Source organism: Myotis myotis, unplaced genomic scaffold (assembly GCF_014108235.1).
Source record: "Myotis myotis isolate mMyoMyo1 unplaced genomic scaffold, mMyoMyo1.p scaffold_m19_p_7, whole genome shotgun sequence".
Classification (NCBI taxonomy): Eukaryota; Metazoa; Chordata; class Mammalia; order Chiroptera; family Vespertilionidae; genus Myotis; species Myotis myotis.
This window is the reverse complement of record NW_023416379.1, coordinates 77,707,625-77,731,927: the sequence shown is the minus strand read 5'-3', so window position 1 is coordinate 77,731,927 and position 24,303 is coordinate 77,707,625. Positions and strand designations below refer to the sequence as shown.

The window sequence follows — 24,303 nt, the reverse complement described above, 5'->3', positions numbered from 1 at the left end:
GGAGAAATGAATATGTGAGACAACTGGGCTGGAACTGAAGATAGAAAATATAGAAGGCCAACCATGTGGACAGTCAAAAGCAATCTTCCCTGTGAGAGAGACAGAAAGAGAAAAGGGACAGTCGGGAGGGAAGCACAGTGTTTGAGAGAAGGAGCAGGAGCTGAGGACAGAGACGCTGAGTCCTGGGTTCTTCTCATTGTGAAAGACAAACTTTTCTCTTTGGGGTGGTGTCTGCCTCCAATTTCTTTGGCAGAACAAGATTCATTTCCTGCCTCAGACCAGGGCCTAAAACAAATTTTGGAGACCTGGGGGCAGTGGAGCCTGGAAAATTATGTGATCATAACATGGCCAGTCCAGGAGCCCAGATATTAGATTCCAAGTTGGGAGATGTGGGTTCCCTCCCCAGGGCTGTGAAAGGGGTCACCTTCAACAGTGGGAAGTTGGCCATTAGGCTGGGGTCAATCTCTTCAACATAGTAGATAAGTTCAACCAGGTGAATGTCAGCCTTGCTCAGCCTGTTGCCAACCAGGTAGTGTTGTCCGTGGCTCTTCAACACCTGGTGAATTGGAAAGAGCAGATTATGAACACAGGTGCACTCAGGCTGGGTCCCCCTGCTCCTTCCCAGGTCTCTCCAGCCTGGCTTCCCACCTGTTCTGCCTAACTGGGCACATGAGGAGCATCAAACCACGTTCATTGCCCCTGACTCAGTGAAACAGATAGAAGAGGGTCTCTGCTGTTCTCACCTCACTCTTCAGCTGATGCCCAGGCTACCATCTCTTTTTCCTTTTCCCATATCACTGGGCTCCCTCTGTGCATCTTGGTCTGGCCCAGGGCTAGCACTGGCTGTGTATCTGTTGGCCCCTTGCCCTACCCTTTGGAGCCCTGAACTTTAGCACATGGCTCTCTCTCTCTCTCTCTCTCTCTCTCTCTCTCTCTCTCTCTCTCCCTCTCTCCTTCTCTCTGTCTCCTCTCTCACTTGGGCAAAGATCCATCTCTAGAACATCCTTCTTCAATCCCAAGCAGACTATATCAGAGCCTACATTTCTCCTTTACTCATTCCTGTCTGCTCTACTCATTTCCTCATCTATCTCTTTGGAACCTCATGCAAACCTGGGTCAACTTGAACTCACCATCTCTCTGGCAATATGGGCTCTGTCTCCTAGGTTGCACTATGTTGTGATCTGCTGCTGAAATGTCTATATGTGAACTGCAGTGATACCTGAAACACACTTTGTAATTTATCCAAAAACAATCTCTGATTGATAGAGAGAGGGACTGAGAGATAGAAACTCATGATAAAGCAAACATAATGAAAAATTAATGTTTGTATCCCCATGGCGGGTGCATATGTGTTTAATTATTCTGAATGTATGAAATTTTTCATAATAAAAGTTTTGGGTAAATATATTATATTTATTAAAATACTAGAGGCCCGGTGCATGAAAATTCATGCACTGGGCCGGCAGTGGGGGGCGGGGGTCCCTCAACCCAGCCTGCTCACAGTCTAGGAGTACTCAGGGGTGGGACATGACCTGACCATCAGGGGAAAGTGACGCCCTCATCACACCTCTGCTACTGCCACTGCCAGCAGCGCAAGCTTCAACCAGTCTGGGTTACCTGAGCTACGGGTGGCCCTGGGCCGCTGGGGGGCTGAGGGCGGGTCCAACCACACCATGCACCTGCCATGCACCTTCCCCAGCTGGGCTGAAAGGACTGGGGGACTCTGGCGGGGCTGAGGGGACTGGGCACCGCCATCTTGTGGCTATGGGCACCACCATCTTTGTGATGATGTGATGGTCATTTTGCATATTCTGTCTTTATTAGATAGGATTCCAGCAATCATAAAGTATAAAGAGAATAAACACACATAACACCACCAACTAAACATAATAACACACTGGCAAATACACTTTCAGATCGTGTATTCATATAAAAGAATGGATAATTATTTGGTGAAGAATATGATAAGGTCAAAACCTATTTTATGCCCTAGCCGGTTTGGCTTGGTGGATAGAGCATCGGCCTGCAGACTGAAGGGTCCCAGGTTTGGGTCCGGTCAAGGTCACATGCCCGGGTTTCAGGCTCAATCCCCAGTGGGGGGCATGCAGGAGGCAGCCAATCAATGATTTTCTCTCATCATTGATGTTTCTATCTCTCTCTCCCTCTTCCTTCCTCTCTGAAATCAATAAAAATATATATATTTTTTAAAACCCTATTTTGTAACATACATTTTTAACTGATGTTATCATGGAGCTCCTTGATTTCAAAGTATCAGTATACTCTAACTGCAGTGCCTACTGACCTTGTCATTGAGTGAATGTCCCCTAAACTCTCAGCACCACAAGGCCTAGGAGGGTGTATTATTAGATTACTATTAAATTTTCCGCTCTTTGAATATGGACGAACACACAAGTAATGAATTGAAATTTGTAGAATGAAAGAATGTTTCTTAAGTGATTTTTAATGCTTTATAAAGATGAGAGTGTTAGTGTTAAGCCTTTTTTTAAACATAAGCCTCCTGTAGCCTTACAATCATTATTTTGGTTCATAATTTTTATTTAGTTTGATTTCAGGAAATTTGGATCTTGAAATATTTTTTTACCTTCAAAGGGAAAATTTATGGTCTGCACTACATACAAAATCATGGAACTTTATTTCCTTAGTTTGCATAGCTTTCCTCTAAAGTCTGACAATATATTTTATAGATTGTTTGTTCCTTAACATCTTTTCATCTGTCTCATCCTCTCCATCCCACTGCCCCCATCTCTGTTTAGATACTTCTCATCCATCCCAGAAACACTGTTGGGCAATTGGTCTCATGTTTCCTATTCATGTTGCCAGCATATTTTCTGATAAATTGCTTTCTTCCTGCTTCTCTTAGATGAAAAGCCCCTTCATGGTGTTCTTCCAAATCTACTGCAATCGCTAGTTTGACTCCCAGAGCCTTCCACAGCCCACACTCTAAATGTGGCCATAAAATGCCATCAAATAGAGAATCTAAATCAGGACCTAGTAAATTGAACTTTTGGCTCAACAGGTGTTGCTCAGTGGTTGAGCACTGACCTATGAAACAGGAAGTCATGGTTGGATTATGGTCAGGACACAAGCCCTGGTTGCAGGCTCAATTCCCAGTGTGGGTCGTGCAGAGGCAGTCAATCAATGACTTTTTTCTCATCATTGATGTTTCTATCTCTCTCTCCCTCTGCCTTCCACTCTGAAAGCAGTAAAAATATATTTGTTAAAAAAAGAGAGAAATTTTGCTGACAGATTATAACTTGGGTATAACTGGCACATATCCTCCCCACAGCTGATTTTGATAATAGGCTGGGAGAGTCAGGGTGCTCCATTAGTAGTCAGGAGGGCTCACTGGAAGTGAAGGTCAAAGACCAGGGCTGCCCAGACACCAGTTCTCTTTGTCCTCTAGTCTCAGTTCCCCAAACACTGAACAGCCCACTTACCTTTTCAAAGGCTGGGAAATAACGATTTGTTGTTCTCTCTCTGATCTGGGTCATCTTGGCATCTTTTTGATCAGGTGGGCATAGTGGCAAATACATGATCATTTCATTCAAATCTGCCATACCTTCTGAATACATATCAATCCTGAAAGACAACCAGTGCATATTCCAGGAGATATGTTTTTATTGTGCCTAACTGGGCTTCCTATAAGAGGTTATCCTTTTTAAAAATGACCCAATTGTCAACTGTTACCTGCCTTACATGTTAAAGTTTAAAAATGTAAGAGAATGGAGAAACAGGGGAGGGCAACTCCATTGGGTACATTTTTATATGCCAGTCATTCAGCTGTGATATTCACCAAAATTTAACATTTCATATCAAGGTGGATATCTACATTTAAAATTTCTGTTATGCCCATGACCAAATATACTGACAGAGAACATCAGTGAGACTCCATGCCAGAGTCACAGGCATGAAAAAATGGTGGAGTTGCAAGTACCCAGTGAGATGCTACCTAGGGTTTGCCCCCCTCCATCCCCACCCTACCATCCCCCAGCCCCTGAAAACCAAAATTGCTTTCTGTTTCTATGAAAAGAAATGTTCTCAAAACTTCATCTGAATGACATTATACAACATGAGCCTTTGATGTCTGCTTTCTTTTATGCAACTTACTGTTTGCAAGGCTTATCCACTGTCATTCCTTTTCATGGCCAAATAATACTACATTCATGGATATACAAAACTTTGCTCATCCATTCATCAGTTGATGAACACTTTTGTCGTTTCCCCTTTTTGAATATTATGAACAATGTTATTATGAAGATTTTTGTACAAGTTTGAATGTATTTTTTATTCTTCTGGGTACATGCATGCTTAGTAGTGGAGGTGCTGACATGGTAAATCTATGTTTAATGCTTTGGGTAACTGTCAGATAGCTCCTTACAAGATTTTAGTTTCAACCATGTGGTCCCATCACAACAGGGAGGAGACCCCCTCCCCAGATGTCATTGTATTGAATACATCTGGCTGCTTCAGTACTTACATCAAAATGCTCCAGGTAACCGTAGCATCTTGGGCACCAACCTTTACCAACCTTTGTCAAGTGGCCAGGCCACACAACTGGCTGATAAATTAGGTTCCCGGTAACTACTTCTGTAATTTCTGGAACTTGAAGATTAGCTCCTCCCTCAGCCTCTTCTTTAATTAACCTGAACACCTGGAGTCAGTTCTCCACCACCCTCCTGGCTTCATAGTTCACCAGTGTTTCAAAACCTCTGTCACTCCCTATGCTACAGCCATGGACTGAATCTTCTCTAAGAAGTGGAATCCTCCTCCTCATGCTCCCTGCTGGCCTGGACCTCAGCCTTTATGTCCAAGGCCCATGCTGCTGCTGGCCATGATCCCCCGGCACAATCCAGCTCATTCAAGGAAGAATCTAAATTGTTATTAATTGTTGATGAAAAACAGAAAAAATACTTACAGGGCTCTCTCCTTTATGTCTTTCCCATAGAGGTTGTATTTGGCGGCAATGTAGTTGAGAATGGCTCTGGTCTGTGCCAGCTTCATCCCGTCGATTTCCACCATGGGCACTTGCTGGAACATCAAAGACCCATCTTTTGAAAAAAGAAAAGAAAAAGTAGAGTGAAATGCCTTCACATCCATAGAATGAAAAGATGTGTGTTGAAATGACTAAAGATATGAATGGAAGCAAAAAATTAAGGCCTGGTAACATTTTAATAGAAATAGTATTGGGTTTCCGCTTCCTATAACCTTTTTCTTCACAATCTGCCTTTTATTTTTTTTAACTTATTATTTCACTTATCTTTTTACACGTCCCATCCAGATACATAGTAGGTGCCTGTGTTTTTTAGTTGACTTATCTTCATGGATAATTTAGGAAGAAGTTGGAGAGAGGCTGCCAAGGGCCACCAGCCAGATGCCATTTCAAATGGGGAGTTCCCAAAGTAAGTCTTGTGGGGCTCGTGGCATTAAGGCGAATTCTAAGTGAGATTTCTATGTAGCTGCTCTGTGTGCTCTTCAAACTCCAGCACTGGTCAGTGGGTGCAGGCAGGTCCTGCTTTCCAGACTCCAGTGCTGCTGGCTCTTTCTCTTTATCTTCCTGTTCATACTGTTAAGTGGCCTTCCAACTAATTCAATACCAACTTGTTATCTGAGTCTGTAACACTACTGGGATATTACCTTGTCAAACCTGCCCGAGTCTTGTCAAACCTGCCAGATCAAAGGCAACTGCTGGGCTTATTTCTACTCTCTTCACCCTGATTCATGTGTTTGAGTGTTGGTGGATAGATGGGGTCCTGAGCAGACACACCTTCACTCATGGTGGATGCAGAAAGGCAGGAGAAGCAAAGAGGGGGCATTCCAGCTCACAGGGGATGGTTGCTTGGCAAATACTCAGAGTTCAAGCCCTTCGTATCCTAACTGAGTGATAAGACCTGCTCAAGGACCCCATCCTTACACTTCAACCACTTTTCTTCCTCTCCATCCCCGCACCACTCCCCACCCCCCCACCCCCCCAACCAGCTCCCACCATACACACAAATAGGCATTGCTTGTTGTTCAAACCTCACTATTGACTTTATAGATACCCTCATCACAGCAATTTAGATACATAGTCTTACCATTTCTTAACTTTTCCAAGTCTTCTGGACTTGCCAAAAATTGCTCTTCAAACTGGAAAGCAGAAACAGTAAAGGAGTTCTTGTTATTCATTCCATAGCATTATAGAACTTAAAAAAAAATCTTTATTGTTGTCAGTATTACAGATACTCTCCCTTTTCCCCACCCCCCCATTGATCCCCACTACCCGGTTCCCGCTCCATCCCAGGCCTTCACCACCCTATTGTCATTGTTCATAGGTAATGCATATATGCATATAAGATCTTTGTGGGTTTTTTTTTTTTAAAGATCTTTGGTTAATGTTTCCCCTCCCTCCCCCCTTACCTCTGAGATTTGTCAGTCTATTCCCTGTTTCCATGCCTCTGGTTTTATTTTATTCATGATTTATTTTGCTCATTAGATTCCTTGTTTATTTTAATTTTTAGATACAATTGTTGATACATTTGTATTTATTGCCGCCTTCTTCTCCTCCTCCCCCTCCTCCTCCTCCTCCTACTACTACTACTTCCCTCCTCCTCCTCCTCCTCCTCCTCCTCCTCCTCCTCCTCCTCCTCCTCCTTCTTCTTCTTCTTCTTCTTCTTCTTCTTCTTCTTCCTCTTCCTCCTCCCCCTCCTCCTCCTGTTCCTCCTCCTCCCCATCTTAAAGAATACCCTTCAATATTTCATGTAATGCTATGAAGCTCTGACCTTCAATTCTAAATGATAGCTTTGCTGGGTAGAGTAATCTTGGTTGTAAGTTCTTGCTTTCATTACTTTGAATATTTCTTGCCATTCCCTTCTGGCCTGCAAAGTTTCTGTGGAGAAATCAGCTGACAGTCATATGGGCGCTCATTTTTAGGTATCTAACTGCTTTTTTCATGCTGCTTTGAAAATTCTCTCTTTATCTTTAGCCCTTGGCATTTTAATTATGATGTATCTTGGTGTGGGCCTGTTTGGGACTCTCTGCACTTCCTGGACTTGTAAGTCTATTTCTTTCACCAGGTAGTGGGAAGTTTTCTTGCATTATTTCTTCAGATAGGTTTTCAATATCTTGCTCTCTCTCTTCTTCTTCTGACACCCCCATAATATAAATGTTGGTATGCTTGAAGATGTCCCAGTGGCTCCTAAACTATCTTCATATTTATTATTGTTATTCTTTTTTTTTCTCTTCTAATTGAGTGTTTTGTTGCTTCCTCATATTCCAAATTGTTGATTTGATTCTTGGAATCCCCTGCTCTACTATTGACTCCCTGTAAATTATTCTTTATTTCAGTTAGCGTATGCTTAATTTTTGACTGGTCCTTATTCAGGTAGGTGATGTTCTCACTAACTTCCTTGAAATTCTCATTAAGATCCTTGAAAGTCTCACCAAGTCCTTTGAAGCCCTCATTAAGATACTTGAGCAATCTCATAACCATTGTTTTGAACTCTATATCTAGAAGTTTGCTTTCTTCCATTTAATTTGGTTTTTTTCTGGAGATTTCTTCTGTTCTTTCATTTATGACATGAACTCTTTCTACTCAGAATTTCCTCTTTTGAAAAGTCTGACACACACTAAGGTAGAATTCCCAATTAAAGAAAGGACCCCCAAATTAGTTTTTAAATTTTAACCAAAAACAACAACAACTTTAGTTTCTTATATGATTCCTGGATGTGAATATCACCTCTTTCATGTACTGTTTTCTTGAACTTGAGCACATTACTGACTCTTTCTCGTGTCTATATTCTCATTTATAAAATGTGTATAGATATGGTACCTGTGCTATAGGTTGATGGGAATAAATTCAGTTAGCTATGCAAAGGCCTTTGAACAGTAACAGGTGCACAGTAGGTGCTCAATAAATACAAGTTGTCATTAGGTTTTAAAGATGACTGCTTTTCACATTAACCATCCTCTCCCTTTATTTTTTAAATTTAAAGCAATCTAACCTTGGTGAAATACACTCTGTTGTTGACCTACATTCCTTGCCCCACACCCTCTTCAGTCAAGCTGGGATAGAGGCGAGGAAGCCTGGGATGCTCGCAGAATCACCTGCTGCTCACCTCCTGTGCTGAACCCCAAAGCTGAAGTCTGAACTACAGCAAAAACATTGGGCTACTTGTATCCTATATAATAAAGAGGTAATATGCAAATTAACCCTCATGCCCTCACAAGATGGCTGCTTACAACCAGGCTGGCAGGGGGGTTAGTGAGGGATGACCAAATGACTGAACAAGCAGGCTGTGTGGGGCAACTAGGCCAGTAGGGGGTGGCAGTTAGGGGTTACCTGGCTGGCAGCAGGGAACAGTCAGGAGCAACCAGGGCAGCACGCAGAGGCAGTGAGGATCCATCAGGCCTGCAAGGGTAGGGGCAGTTAGGGGTGACCAGGCAGGCAGACAAGGTGAGCAATTAGGAGCCAGTGGTCCAGGATTGTGAGAGGGATGTCCGACTGCCGGTTCAGGTCCGATCCTGTGGAATCAGGCCTGAACTGGCAGGTGGACATCCCCTGAGGCATCCCGAATTGGAGAGGGTTCAGGCTGGGCTGAGGGGAGTCCCCCCCTCCTGTGCACGAATTTTGTGCACTGGGCCTCTAGTATATCTAGAAAAAAAAAGCTGGGCGGCACTATTTGCATTTCTGAGCACTTTTTTAGTTATGAAATAGAGAAAGGACCAAGCTAAACTCCTATGCATTCACGAAACAATCAAGAAAGTGTAAACCAAGGCTCAAGTACACATTATTACGGAGGGATAACACTAGAAGTGAGCACTGGAAGGGAAGCTCCTGTCACCCAACGCTATCTCACCTGAAACCATCTTTTTTGCTCTGACCTGAAGAACCAGACCCCTGAATTAACCCATGACTCCCTTCTCAGGAAAACCTGGGTTCCACAGAGATGCTGGGGCCCTCTGATCTGGACTGATAGGTGTGTTTCTCATTGACCCCCTCTAGGGGGTGGAACTCAACACAGTGCCACAGAAATGACAGTTTTCCACAGGGAATCTGGTATTTTGACACTGTAAGTGCTTGGCTGTGCTCCTAGACGCTCCCATTCTTCTTTTAATCACCTGTTTACTTGTCTGCATCCTGACTGGACTGTAAGCTTCCTAAAGTCAGGGACCTTGTCTGTCCTGTTCATCTGTGTATCCCCAGAATCTAGCACAGAGGCTGGTACTGAAAGGTGCTCAACAAAATTGTTGCTGAGTGGGTGCATTAAATCTTTTAACACACATTTTCTTACAGTCTGCTTCTCCCCATATTTCTGGTTTAGGCTTTAACTTAAATTACATTTATTTTCTAATAGTATTTTATTTTTGTCTCTTTATTATGGAAATTTCTAGCATGCATAGAAATAAACAGAAAATTATCCTCTTGTAGCCATCACCCAGCTTCAATAATTACCAACTGAATCCAACCCTATGTTGTGTTTATGCGCACACACTCTCCCGCTCTTGTAATAATTTGAAGCCAATTCTAGACATCATATATTTCACTTTTAAATACTTCAATCTGTTCCTCTAAAACATAAGAATTATTTTTAAAATAACCACAATACATGATCACACTTAAAACATCAACAATGATTCTTTTTTTTTCTTTCTTATTGCTTAAAGTATTACAAAGGGTATTACCTATGTCAACAATGATTCTTTAATATCATCCAATATTCAATCAATGTTCATGTTTTTAATGTTGCATAAATGTTACAAATGATATATTACAGTGTGTTTAAATTCAAATCCAAATAAAGCCCACAAATTGTGATTAGTTTCTTAAAGTTAATTTAATTGTTTATGTTCCTTAATGAGAAGAAGTTGTTGTTGTTGTTAATCCACACCCAAGGATATTTTTTCCATTACTTTTTTTTTTCTTTATAGAGAGAGTGGAAGGGAGGGAGGAGTGAGACAGAGAGAGAGAGATAGAGACAGAGATAGAGACAGAGATATCGATAGATAGATAGATACATACATAGATAGATAGATGATAGATAGATAGATAGATAGATAGATAGATAGATAGATAGAGAAACATTCATGTGAGAGAGACATTACAATTGGTTGCCTCCCTCACCCTCACTGACCGAGGTGGGGATAGAACTGCCAACCCAGGTATGAGCCCTTGACCAGGAATCCAAACAGTGATCTTTCAATTTGAGGGTCATTGCTCTAACTATGAGCAACTGGCCAGGGTGAGAGGAAATTTTAATAGTACATTAGGTTGAATCTGTTCATCTCTTAATAACTGGCAGTTTTCGTTTTAATGCAAAACTTATCAGAAGTTAAAAAAAAGCTTATAGCTTACTGAGAAAGTGTGGCAGGACAGTAAGCAGCTAGGAAAATTCCTGGGCAAGTGAAATAGGGAAACTGAGACAAGAACATTAAACCAGGCCAAACAATTTGAACAACTATGGACAGCTAGTGAAACTCAAGACCTTATCTTCCCTAACCAAGGACACTTGGGAGCAAATGGTTAATACTTCTCCCTAACCAGAGAATATGTAGCTTAAACCACCTGGTCAGGGAGATAGAACACAGAGACCCAATTAATGCCATTTGTGCCAGCCAAACCCAAGGACAGATGAAGTCATGGGAACAAATAACAAAAACCCCATTAGAACCAGACAGACCCAAGAAAAAGTAAAATAGTAGAGCAGACCAAAGAATAATCCCGAAGTCCCTATACACTTACTTGGATGCATCAACATATTAAAAACACAACTGGAAAGCTGATGAATATTCTATGAAGCCCTCCCCTAAGATTCTCCTCCACAGGAAAAAAAAATAGATAAGAAGCCCTCAGGACAAAGACAAGTGCAGGCTCATTCTAGAGCACACCCATGCCCCTTCTTGGACATGAACTTTTTACTTCCTCTGAAACTCTAAGGGTCTCCGTGAGACTTGCAACTAGGAGAGCAGCAGGCTCACCGCCTCATCCTGTCTCCAAGGCCCCTTTCCTCTGACTTCCCAGTGAGCTAAAACCATCCCCACCTTGGCTCACTTCTATCACTGTGACCTTTACTTCCAAGTGAGCCAACAGCAGCCCTGCCTTGGCTCACTTCTTTCCTCTAACGTTTCTCGGGAGCCAAAGCAGAGCACTGCTAGCCTCTCTCCTGTTGCTTCTTCTACCCTACGTCCTTCCTTTGCTTCACTGCTCCATCTTTTAAAAGGTTAAATGAATAAGCAAACAAATTTACAGTACTCTCAAAATCACCTGAACTCCTGTTGTGAAACCTTTCCTACACCAAGTCAAGAACCCACACACTACACTGTGGCCTGAGGCAGACCCTCTCTGGGCCAGTCCATGTCCAGTAACAAAAGTACTTCAATATAGTCAATTTTAGATCCAACTTAAGTTGACAGAACTCAGAACCCACCTCAACTCCAGCTGCAGCCAGGAGCCACCGGATGGACTCCATTCTGCCTCGTGCATTGAAGTAGTGGAGCTTGGGCTTCCCAGCCATGATGCAGTCTCCTGAATTCTCTAAACATGAATGAATGAATGAATGAATGAATGAATGAATGAAACACGAACATTCACTTTATGATGTGTGGTAGAAGAGCACCAACAATGCTGAGGGAGTATCTGCCCTATTCGTGGCAGAGCTGAAAGAGTCCCTGGAACGTCTTTCTTGGTCTGATTTCTCACCCATCAATAGCCACCTCTGAAAAATTGCTCCAAACCATTGTTATGTCTCTATTGGGTAATATCTGATTGACTTGGCAGGCAATAGGGGAAAGTGTGTGGTAAAGATGTATTTGTGGGTGTTATAGGGAGGGGAAGGATTAGAAAAGTAATGACTATTGAAAATCTCCTAATGATTCTGGCCCTTTGGACATATTATATCTTTAATCCTCATAACAGCCCTATGAATTAGTTATTATACCCATTATTCAGTACATGAAACCAAGGCACAGAGGTTAAATGACACATTCACAGTCATACTCCAGCTAGTGATGGAAATTGAAATCTAAAAAGGAACTAAAAAAGGGCAGGGCCAGAAACCACCCAGGTGTGGGCCCTGGGAGCCTGTGAGGTAGCTTGAAACCAGAGGACTTCACTGACAGGGACGGGGAGGGAGCAGAGTCAGTCCTCAGCACCTTGGAGTTTATGCTGCATTTGTTCAAAAGCTGAAATTAGGGCAGAGACTCCCTTAATTGTAGCTCTAAAGACCCTAATTCTTTCCACAACAGGGTGCTAATTCCTTACCTTTTCTGGAATTCTACATTTTACCTATACTTGCTGTGTTTTATAAGCTAGAAAATTAATGTTACTGCATTAACTTGACAGTCTATGGAATGGAACTAACATTTGTTCAATGCCTATCATAGAATGCGCATTCTCTCACCTATTTACCTTCACTTAATCCTATAAAAATCATCTGAGATGGATTCTGTTATTACTCTCCTTTTACAGTTGGGGATACTGAGGCTTCCAGAGTAACTTGCTCAAGGTTAAGTGGTATCCACCAACTTAAAAAATGAAATAAAAAAATGGAAAATACCAAAGTGCATTCTATTAACAACAGATAAGCATTGCCTCATGAAGTTTAGTTTCAGTTACGTTTGTTGTTTGTGTAGATGTGTGCACGTCTGCACACTTGCTTGGTTATTATAAGAGGAGGAGATAGTTTGGTTGTGTCTGGTCTTTCCCAGGCTGCATAGCAACTGGACATAGCCAGGAACCTGAGAATGAAACTCAATGGCTCCAACTAGGGACACAACTAGGTCTATCATTGCGTGAATGGAAACACATAGGACCCATTAAAGGCATGAATCATATCCCTGGCCGGCTTGGCTCAGTGGATAGACCGTCAGCCTGTGGACTGAAGGGTCCCAGGTTCGATTCCGGCCAAAAGCACACGCCTGGGTTGTGGGCTTGGTCCCCAGTGGGGGGCGTGCAGGAGGCAGCCGATCATTGATGTTTCCAAGAAAACCAAGATGGCAGCATAGGTTAACACCTGAAATTGCTGCCTTGCACAACCACTTCAAAAATACAACTAAAAGACAAAACAGACATCATCCAGAACCACAGGAAGGCTGGCTGAGTGGAAATTCTACAAAAATAAAAAAAAATAAAAGCATGAATCGCAAAGCCAGGACTTAGTGAGAAACAGTTGCATTTTCTTTGTAAATCCCAAGTGCTGTTTAGAAAACATTAATTCTCCTGAAAAATGTTGTTGTTGTGGAGTTTGAGACAAAAGACATACTTCTCTTTACCCAATGGATATATCTCTGAAAAAGTGAGTGGACTTGAATTTTAATACCAAAATTTTTTAATATACACATTGTGGATATGAGATTCATGAATCTAAGCTTTAGAAAGTAAACATAGTTAATCAACCTGGTTTGGGTTTCTTGTTTGTTAGTTTTTAAAATATATTTTTATTGATCTCAGAGAGCAAGGGAGAGGAGAGAGAGGTAAAAACATCAATGATGAGAGAGAATAATTGATTGGCGGCCTCCTGGGAATTGAGCCTGCAACCTCCTAGTTCAAACTGTGACCTCCTAGTTCTTAGGTTGACACTCAACCACTGAGCCATGCTGGCTGGGCAATCAACCTGTTTTATAAGTGGAGGTTTTGTCTATTGTACTTTCTTATCGTGGGAAATGGAGATGCAATGATTCAGCAGAAGGAAGAGGAGAATTTAGCACTAGCAGGTGTTTGCTATGGACTAGAATTTGCAAAGCTTAGTGACTCAAATCCTGTCACTAAGCTCCCTCCTCCATTTATTGAGGATCAAGTTACAAAGAGAAATAATTTCTATCTTATGTAATGTTTTATCATAAAGCTCCTCCTTAAAAGCAACTTTCTTCCCCTCCCAAATAGGAGGGTACGTACCCAATGTCCTGATATGACTGGGCCAAAAGTTATCATGAAACTTTGCCTGGTCAGCAGAAAATGAGAACCCCAGATAGTCAACGACTTGCCAGAGGTCACACACCTTTGTTCCTGATTCTCAGTATCTACTTACTGTGTCTACCATCTACAACGACCCTAGGAAACAGCTTCTAATATCCTATTTTAAAGACAAGGAAACTGAAGTTTAAACAGATAAAGCACCACCTCTAACTCTCCTATGTTTTGTTAGTGTTAGGCTAGTTTGAACTCATCTTCTGATTTCATAACACTTTGGCAGGCTTTGTGCTTCTCTCCTGAGACCTTTGTTCATTTTTCCCATTCAGAACCCATTCGTCAGCTAATGGTTAAAGAGGAGGGAAAGAGAAAAATATTGAACTCACAAGGTCCTTTTTGTTCCCTGATTTTTAGTGGTTTGACAAGAAATATCAATATGTGCATGCCTTGCTTTACATTGATATCCTAAAAAACTATGAGTGAATATAGCATCACTATATTTCACCTGAATAAGGAAGTCAGCTTATATTCCTTGAAAGGAATATGTCCTATGATATTTCCGTAGTAAAGTAAAGGAGCTAAGTCTCTCAGGGTGGTTCTCATCACCGAGTTTTTTTGTTGTTGTTGTTTTTTTTTTTTAACAAAATCAAATCCAAATGATTTACTATCACAAGAAATGCAAAAGGACTAAATTTATCAGTTACTAACTTATAAAACTGGACTAAAACCAAAATTAATTATATGCTGCTCTAAGGCACAGAAGGACTGAAGCTGGTGCCAGCCCTCTGGGAGCCATGTGTGTGGTAGACACAGTTACCAGACCAGCTCCTTGCCCTCAGGGTCAGAGTCAGCTGAGAAAGACAGGAACCAGGACTGGTCCCTGCTCTCAATGGTCATAGTCTGGTGGGCAGACATGAGAACCTGAGTAGGTCACACCCCTCATTTGTCACACCCTGCTAAGGTTAAACGCTGGAACCAAGCCTGCTCCATGCCCTCAGGGGTCATAGACTGCTGGGTGAGAACAGACATCAGGTTGGGTCCCATTGCTGGAGTCAGTGTCTTGTGTCATTCAGCGGAGAGCTAGTCCCTCGCTGTAGTCCTGGAAACTAGCAGCGCTGTCCCAGCGACCCTCCTACAGGTCCCGGCTTTGTTGAGGCTGGTTTGCAGGCTCCAATACAGCCCTCATGGCATTTCTTAGCACAGAGATGTGAGAATTAGAGACAAAGCCCAACTCCTTTCCTTGTAAGGTTCGTAAAGTGCTCAGGTTGTTTAATATTTGCACCCCAATTCTCTCTTCTAAAAATAGAGATAGGTAATATGTACTTTAAGGGCTATTGAGAAAATTAAATGTGAAAGTATACATAAAAGTCATTAATAGGAATTAATAAATGGAGGTCCCCTCCTGTTCCCAGTTCCGGGGAGATGGGTGAGTCTTTGGACACATTTGTTAGCACATGTGTCTTCTTTTATCTGTCTATCTATCTATCTATCATCATCATCTATCTGTCCATACTCCATCATCTGTCTATTGTCTACATCTGCCAATCATCTATTTGTCAATCTATTTATCTATCTATCTATCTAGCTAGCTATCTCTTGACTCAGAGTTCCAGAACAAATAATATTTTATTCACCCAGAGTCATTCTGCATGTTATCCAGCTTTTTTCATTAACCACGTTCTCCTAACAGACACTTATTTTGTGTATTTAGTTGGAAATACTTTATGGTTGATTTTGCAGTTGGCTGTTAAATCTATGTCATTTTTCCAAGATAAAGTTGTTTTCAAAAATGCAGTAATTCTCTCTCCACTTTCACCTCTCATTCAACTCCACAGACTGTAAATAGCACCAGGATGGAACTCTACCCCACTGTGTGTTCTTCCTGCAAGTGTAGAGTGAGATGAAGAGAAAAAGTGAGAATATTAATCTTAACTGTGGTGACTGAATCGATGAAGTGATGATTTCTTGTAAAACTTTAAACAAATGATCATTGCTGCTTCTTAAAAGTGTAAAGCTTGAACATTTGAGAAAATATATGTTAACACTATTGTCAAGTACATTCCTTAAAACGAATTAAATGCACATTTCTTTAATATTTTCAACAAACAAGCAGGAAAAGAAAAAAGAACAATGAACAGGACACCTCCTCACAAACGTATTACCCAGCCCAACACGCCAACAGCACCACACTTGGGAACCCTGTTCCAGCCATTTGCTAGACTGGCCATGAACCCAGAGAGTGCGTGGGACTTCTCAGTTAGCTAATCACAGCAGAGACGGAATGCAATCTAGTTCCACTGACATTCAGACTGATTACATCCTATCATAATAAATTTAATTTTGAACTTTCACAGCCTCTATTACAGTATTACCATTCACAATGGCTGCATGTTGACTCTTTCAACAGAGAAAGTAACTTTAGTACAAACACCTATACTCTCTTGCACTGATCATATTCTCAGATTGCCTAAAATGCTATCATTTTTTTCTTCTCATATTATTACATTTTCTCACACCACAATGCTCATGCTCTCGCTTTCTAAATTCTTCTATTTTACATTTTCATAAAGATGCATCCAACAGCAATAGAATGCACAACTCTTGAACTGTTCCGAAGCCCACCAAGAAGGCACGATGTGAGTATAAAACAGACATTTTCTTGTACTACGGACACATTTTGGTCTCTATGTCGTTTATCTCCACTCTGATCTTTGTTATTTCCTTCCTTCTGCTTACAGTGGGCTTTTTTTGTTGCTCTCTTTCTAACTCTTCGAGTTGTAGAGTTAGGTCATTTATTCTCATTGTTTCTTGTTTCTTGCAGTAGGCTTGTAGAGCTATGAACTTCCCTCTCAAGACTTCTTTTGCTGTGTCCCATAGGTTTTGGATTGTTATGTTTTCATTGTCATTTATTGCCATGATGTTTTTTATTTCTTCTTTGATCTCACTGGTAACCCAGTCGTTGTTTAATAGCATGCTATTTAGTCTCCATGTGTTTGATTTTTTTGGATTGTTTTTGTTGTAGTTGATTTCCAGTTTTATGCCTTTGTGGTCTGAGAAGATGCTTGATATGATTTCAATTTTCTTGAATTTGAAGAGACTTTGTCTGTGACCCAATATATGGTCTATCTTTGAAGATGACAAATGTGCACCTGAGGAGAATGTATATTCTGTGGCTTTGGGGTGAAATGTTCTGAAGATGTCAATTAATTCCATCTGATCTAGTGAGTCATTTAGGATTCATGTTTCTTTGCTGAGTTTCTGCTTAGAGGATTTGTCCAGTGGAGATAATGGGGTGTTAAGGTCCCCTACTATGATTGTATTGCTGTCAATCTCTCCCTTGATCTCCTCCATAAGATTTCTTACGTATTTGGGTGCTCCTATATTGGGTGCATATATATTTACCAGAGTTATTTCTTCTTGTTGGACTGCTCCCTTTAGTATTATGAAGTGGCCTTCTTCATCTCTTTTTATGTCCTTCACTTTGAGATCTAATTTGTCAGATATAAGTATTGCTACCCCGGCTTTTTTTTCACTTCCATTGGCCTGAAAAACCTTTTTCCATCCCTTCACCATCAGTCTGTGTGCATCTTTTTTTCTGAGGTGGGTTTCCTGTAGACAGCAGATATATGGGTCATGTTTTCTTATCCACTCATTTACCCTATGCCTTTTGACTGGGGAATTTAATCCATTTACATTTAAAGTTATTATTGATAGAAACTTGTTAGTCGCCATTTTTGTTCTTTACCGCTGCGTTCCTTCTTTGTTTCCTGTTTTTTCTATTTACAGCAGACCCTGTAGCATTTCTTGCATTGCTGGTTTGGTTGTAATAAACTCCCGTAGACCGTTTTTGTCTGTGAAGCTCCTGATTTGACCCTCAATTTTGATTGATAGCGTCGCTGGGTATAGTATTCTTGGATTCAGACCCTTCCTTTGCATGACTTTGTATATTTCATTCCATTCCCTTCTTGCCTGATGTGTTTCTGTTGAGAAATCGGTCGCTAGTCTGATGGGGGATCCTTTGTAGGTAAATTTCTGTCTCTCTCTGGCTGCTTTTAAGATTCTTGCTTTGTCGTTGGTGTTTGCCAATTTAATTATTATGTGCCTTGGTGTCGGTCTTTTCGGGTTCATTTTGTTTGGGACTCTGTGAGCTTCTTGGATTTGTGTGAGTTTTTTCCTCCCTATATCAGGGAAATTTTCTGTTACTATTTTTTCAAACAGGTTTTCTATTCCTTGCTCAGTTTCCTCTCCTTCTGGCACCCCTATTATTCAGATGTTGTTTCGTTTAGCATTGTCCCAGAGTTCTCTTAGGCTCTCCTCCTGCTTTTTAATTTTTTTTCTAGAAGCTGTTCTGTTTGGGTATTTTTTCCTACCTTGTATTCTAGCTCGCTGATGCGGTCCTCTGCTTCTTCTAGTCTACTGTTGATGCTTTCTATTGAGTTCTTTATGGCAGTGATGTCATTTTTCATTTCTTCTTGGTTTCTCTTCATTTCCTCTTGGTTCTTCTTCATTTCCTCTTGGTTCCTACACATATTGTTGAATTGGTCTTCCATTCTTTCCATCCACCTTATGGCCATTACTCTGAATTCTTTCTCTGACAGGTTGCTTGCCTCCATTTCGTTTCCTTTTCTGCTGATGCCTGTTTTTCTTTCATATTTGGGTTGGTTCTTTGTTTCATCATGATTTCTCTTCTCAGGGTGTTTGGTTATGTAGTTCTCTCTCTGCTGCGCTGATTCAAAGGCACAAAATACAACACAACAAGGCACAATGTACAAGGCACCGAACTAAATGCATTCACGATATTAATAACCCCAAATAAAGGTGACCCCCCGAGCGAAGAGAATTAGGGGATAAAAAAGAAAAAAAGAGAAAAAGATTAAAGAGAAAAATAAAAAACAAAAAGGAGTGCCAAAATGAGATTGGGAAAAGGGAGAGAAGAAAAAAACAAAAAGACAAAAAAAAAAGTAAGAGAATGAAATAGAGGTGGGGAAGAGGCTATTTGTATGGGGAGAAAACTCCAAGAGAACCGCAACCAATCTCAATGAACTTCAGCAGCAGATCCCTGGAGACTAATGCAAACTACAAACAACCACCAATATCAAGCGAGGCAAGGGAAAACAGAAGCACAAAAATAACCAGATAAAGAAAAAGTAAGCAAAACAGAAAAATGAAAATGAAAAACAAAACAATTTCCCACACAAGCATAAAAAACCCCAATATACTCAAAATCAAGCAAACACTAGCAAAATGACAGAGAGAGAGAGAAAAAAAATTAGGTAGTGAAGAAAGATAAGAGAGAGAGGTGTATATGGATTTAGAGCGAGGGATTGGAAATTAGATATATAAGTAGGGTGAAATTAAGACAGTGGGTAGAAAGAAGGAATAGGGAAAATCCAAAGCAGGAATAGGGTAAGAGAAACAGGACAACAAAAGGGGAAAAGTGAGGAAGAGAGTTTTGGCTTAAGGGTAAATGTGAGATAGAGAGAAATGATGCTAAAGGAACGATGAAAATAGAGTGTAGAACACTAATCCCAAAATAAAATAAAGAAAAATAAAATAAATAAATAAATAAAATGACACTTGAAAAAATGGTAAAAGGATAGCAATAATACTGGTTAAAAAATTGTAGTAATTAAAAAGGTAAAATCAAGTGATGAAAAAAATAAAAAATAATAAAATAGGTTCTTGATGAAATGGTGAAAAAAGAATTAAAAAAATATATATAGGGAGAAACTAAGATGGCGGCATAGATAAACACCGGGAAATTGCTGCTTCCCACAACAATTGATAAATGCATCAAAAACACAAGGCGGACATCATCCAGAACTACAGGAGGGCTGGCTGAGTGTAAATTCTACAACTAGAAGGAAAGAAAAGCACACTGAGAGCCAGAGGAGCTGCGGAGGTGGAGTGCAGAGGTACGGGGGTTCGCACGCGCGGAAAGGGTCTGGCACCTGAGGACGCGGCTGTCTTTTTGAATCCGGAGGGAGACACAAGCTCCCGACGGCTCTGAAATCCGGTTCCGGGAAGTCTCTGGGGACCCAGGACTCATACGGGGAGATACTGGACTGTCTGGCAGCGGGCGAGCTTGAGGGCGGCTTTCCCTCAGAGGTGCTTGCAGCCATTGCCGGGACACTGGGACTCTCGACTCCTTAGGGCGGGGCTGAGGCTCTGCCATAGCTGCTTGCTCCGCCCTTTGATTCCTTGAGACCCCGCCCCGCCCAGGCTGCGGCAGAGGCTTTTGCATATGAATGCCCCGGCCATTTGCAACCTGTAATTACCTAACCGCAGCCGGGCCAGATAGACCCAGAGCTTCCAAGAGAAGGCCCAAGGCCCCACAGCGGCTTGCATTGCTACACAGCTGAGCATCATCAGGGCACTTCCAAACTCCAAAAAAAGGAAGGGGAATCTGCAGTTCTCTTCGTAGTTCCTGCTGTGTAACCTCAGGCATAGGCTAAATTAGCACCTCCTTAGATCCAAGAGCCACTGTACCCAGTGGTCAGAGGGGGACCATCCAGATCACAACTCCTCAGATCCATAAGGGACACACTCAGGGTGCAGTCTCAGTGAGCACCAAAGCCCCACTGAAGCAAGTCTTGCCCCAGAAGGGTGTCTCCAGCACAGAAGTTCTCCCACTGCAGACACAGCTGATTCTCACTGCCAATTGGCCTGGAGGTCAATTCCTCCCAGTGATCCTACAACAACCAAGGCATAGCTACAACAAGACTGTGCACAAAGCCCACAAGGGGGTGCACTAAGATTGTCCACCTCAGGTAACTGGGGAGGCTGAGCCACTGGGCCCTACAGGACACCTAGCACACAAAGCCACTCTATCAACACAGGGAAGCAGCCAAAATGCTGAGACAAAGAAACAGGTCACAAATGGCAGAAACGGAGGAAAGCAAACGACTGGATATAGAGTTCAAGGCCACGTTTATAAGGTTTTTCAAGAATTTTATGGAAACCGCCGATAAATTTAATGAGTCCCTCAATAAGTATAGTGAGACCATGGAGGACATGAAAAAAGACCAACTAGAAATTAAGCATACACTGACTGAAATAAAGAATAATTTACAGAGATCCAACAGCAGACAAGAGGATCCCAAGAATCAAGTCAAAGATTTGAAATACGAAGAAACAAAAAATACCCAACTGAAAAAGAAAAAAGAAAAAAGAAAAAAGATTCCAAAAATATGAAGATCGTGTATGGAGCCTCTGGGACAACTTCAAGCGTACCAACATCAGAATTATAGGGGTACCAGAAGAAGAGAGAGGGCAAGATATTGAAAACCTATTTGAAGAAATAATGACAGAAAACTTCCCCTACCTGGTGAAAGAAATAGACTTACAAGTCCAGGAAGCGCAGAGAACCCCAAACAAAAGGAATCCAAAGAGGACCACACCAAGACACATCATAATTAAAATGCCAAGAGCAAAAGACAAAGAGAGAATCTTAAAAGCAGCAAGAGAAAGACAGTCAGTTACCTACAAGGGAATACCCATACGACTGTCAGCTGATTTCTCAACAGAAACCATGCAGGCCAGAAGGGAGTGGCAAGAAATATTCAAAGTGATGAATAGCAAGAACCTGCAACCAAGATTACTTTATCCAGCAAAGCTATCATTCAGAATAGAAGGTCAGATAAAGAGCTTCACGGATAAGAAAAAGCTAAAGGAGTTCATCACCACCAAACCAGCATTATATGAAATGCTGAAAGGTATTCTTTAAGAAGAGGAAGAAGAAAAAGGAACTCTTACCATTTGCCACAGCATGGATGGAACTGGAGAGCGGATAAGTACCACATGATCTCACTCATTTGTGGAATATAATGAACAACATAAACTGATGAACAAGGACTGATCCAGAGATGGAGAGGCATTGATTGGACTGTCGGGCTTTGGAGGGAGGGTAGAGGAGGGTGGGGGTAAGGGGGAAAGATCAACCAAAGGACTTACATACAGGCATATAGGCCTAACCAATGGGCACGGACAAAGGGGGGGGGTGATGGCATGAGCGGGGGGGGGGGGGTAGAGGGTAACGTGGGGACAAGGACACATATGTAATATCTTAATCAATAAAAATATATTAAAAAATATATATATATATAAATATTCGGAAGTGAAGGTGCTTCAGATCTTCCACTCTTCTTTTTGGCACGCCTTAGTCCTGCCAGGCATTCAGGGGAGTGTTGAACTTCCCTGCGATACACTGTCCCTCCGTGCAGTAAACCACAGACCTGATTTTAAGACAGGTTGTATTTGTTTACCAGACTGCCTTTATTTGTGATCACAGAAGAGACAGTTCGTGGCTCTGCCTCTGGGTGGCAGTGTGTCTGGATTGACCTCCGAGGCTATAAATCCTATCAGTAGGGGGTTTTTTTGGTTTTTTTTTTTTTCCTCTATGGTATTTGGAACTGGTTTGGGAAAGACCACTGCCCAGAGCTGGTTCCTTGCCACTGCCCGCTGTTTCCCAGGCTCCCCAAAAAGAACTTTCCCCTACAGGCTCTGCGAATGACCCCAACTGGGGAATCCCATGCACTGGGTTTACTAATCAAATGCACGGATCTAAGGGGAACTGTAACAAGAGCCTGATAGTTGTGCAAATTCGCAAGCCTCCACCTTCCAGGTCTGCGCACAGTCTCCGCGCGCAGTATCCACGCTCCCGCTCGCCCCTGGCACCAAGCAGCCAGCAGATTGACAAAGTCCAAGGCTGCTCCTTTACATCCAGTCCAGCTATGGGCTCATTTTTCGCGTTCCCTTCTGCCAGCAGCCCTGTGGGGCCCCATCCCCACTCACTGGTCACGCTGGTCCCAAAGGCTGTGGACTCTGTGGGGCGTGCGCGCGAGCTTGGTCCTCCCTCCAACCCGAACTGCAAACCGCACCTTTAGGGGATGTCCAACCTTTCCGTGAGAAGAAGCAGCGCTCGTCTGAGTTCATGCAGTCACGCTGTTTGAGATCCCTTGTTTCCTGGTTAGTAGCTGGTCTCTGGATGCCGGCAACAACCACCCAAGATGGCGCAGTCCACGGACACATTTTGATATATTGTTTTGGTGACTTCACTGTGAGAATGTGGTGCCATATAGGAAGGTTTATAAAACCAGAACTTACCTTATTAAAATCTGTCTCCCACTTGTCTCAGCAACTCACAGCCACCTCCTCGTGTGTTTAGAAGCTGTTTTTACAGTTGAATAACTCCTCCTCTCTGAAAGAGGAAGCTTCCAGATAAGGGAAATCCACTCTCACAATGTTCAGGGTCCATGGGTTCAATGCCAAATAAGAAGAAAAATGACAAGTCATCCTCGGATCACGAAACGACTGGTTAATATGTTCCTTCTCAAGGTCAGCAAATAAAAGATTAAACAAAACTTTTCAGATTGTGAAACTCTCTCTGCCAATCAGTGGGCATGGCTTTTTGAAGAGCTTGCTGTGAGGTTTGCATGAATTGGATGCAAGGACTAAGGCAAATAATAAACCTCTTCTGTGAGCAGCAAAGGGAGCTGAGGTCAGTAAAGGGCAAGCTGATGGTGGAATACTTTTTCTGTTGGGTTTTGGATAAAATACAGGACACCTGATTAAATGTGAATTTCAGACAAGGGACACACTTGTTCTAAAAAATTATTTATTGTTTATCTGAAATTCACATTAAATTGGGCATCCTGTATTTTCTCTGCTAAATCTGGCAACCTGGTTAGTACACCTTTTCCTCTATGCCGCACTCGTATCAGGCTTGCTAGCCTCTGGGCCTTTGCACAAGCCATTTGTTCTGTTTGGAATACTCTACTTTGAGCCACTACAGCATTATTGACCTTATATGTTTAATATCATTTTTCCCCAAACTCTGTGAAGTTTTGGAGGTAGAGCTTTTAACTTGTTTCCAGTCATGTCCCCAACTGTCTGACACAGCACCTGGCACATAATAGCTCAATAAATAACATAGTTTTTTAAATTATTAAATGGAATATTTCCAGCAAATACAACCATAGAGAGAATGGTAGAAAGTAGAGAAAGCCCAACATACCCATCCCCTGCTTCAGAATTGCCAACAATGTTGTTGATCTATACCCTGTTGTGGGGGGTCATGGTGGTGGCCTCCTAAAAAGACAGATCCATGTCCAAATACCTGGAGCCTGTAAATGTGACCGTACTTAGAAAAAGGGTCTTTGCAGGTGTAATTAAGTGAGGGAACCTGAGATGACATCATCCTGGATTATCCAGGTGGGCCCCAAACCCAATGACAAGCGTCTGTACAACAGAAGAGAAGACACAGACACACAGAGGGTGAGTTGATGTGAAGATAGAGGCAGAGATTGGAGTGATGTGACCATGAGGGGGGTTGTCCATCAGCCCAACCTGCACCCTCTCCAATCTGGAACCCCTTGGGGGATGTCTGACTGCCGATTTAG

At 42.0% G+C, this 24,303-nt stretch overlaps 1 protein-coding gene across 4 annotated transcripts in view; it reads right to left on the bottom strand.

The window, feature by feature from the left end:
• LOC118660338 (glutathione S-transferase A2-like) overlaps positions 1-24,303 on the bottom strand; it is a 44,495-nt gene that overhangs the window by 700 nt on the left and 19,492 nt on the right. The window contains exons 1-6 of one of the 4 annotated variants that reach the window (XM_036317597.1): positions 23,009-23,141; positions 11,424-11,530; positions 6,096-6,147; positions 4,937-5,069; positions 3,459-3,600; positions 425-556 (exon numbers count right to left, since the gene is read on the bottom strand). In XM_036317597.1, coding sequence (XP_036173490.1) covers positions 425-556; positions 3,459-3,600; positions 4,937-5,069; positions 6,096-6,147; positions 11,424-11,510 — 546 coding nt within the window. In that variant the 5' untranslated portion in view covers positions 11,511-11,530; positions 23,009-23,141. Of the gene's footprint in view, positions 1-424; positions 557-3,458; positions 3,601-4,936; positions 5,070-6,095; positions 6,148-8,338; positions 8,364-11,423; positions 11,531-23,008; positions 23,142-24,303 lie in introns of those variants that run through there. The other 3 variants (XM_036317596.1, XM_036317598.1, XM_036317599.1) reach the window with 3 other exon arrangements.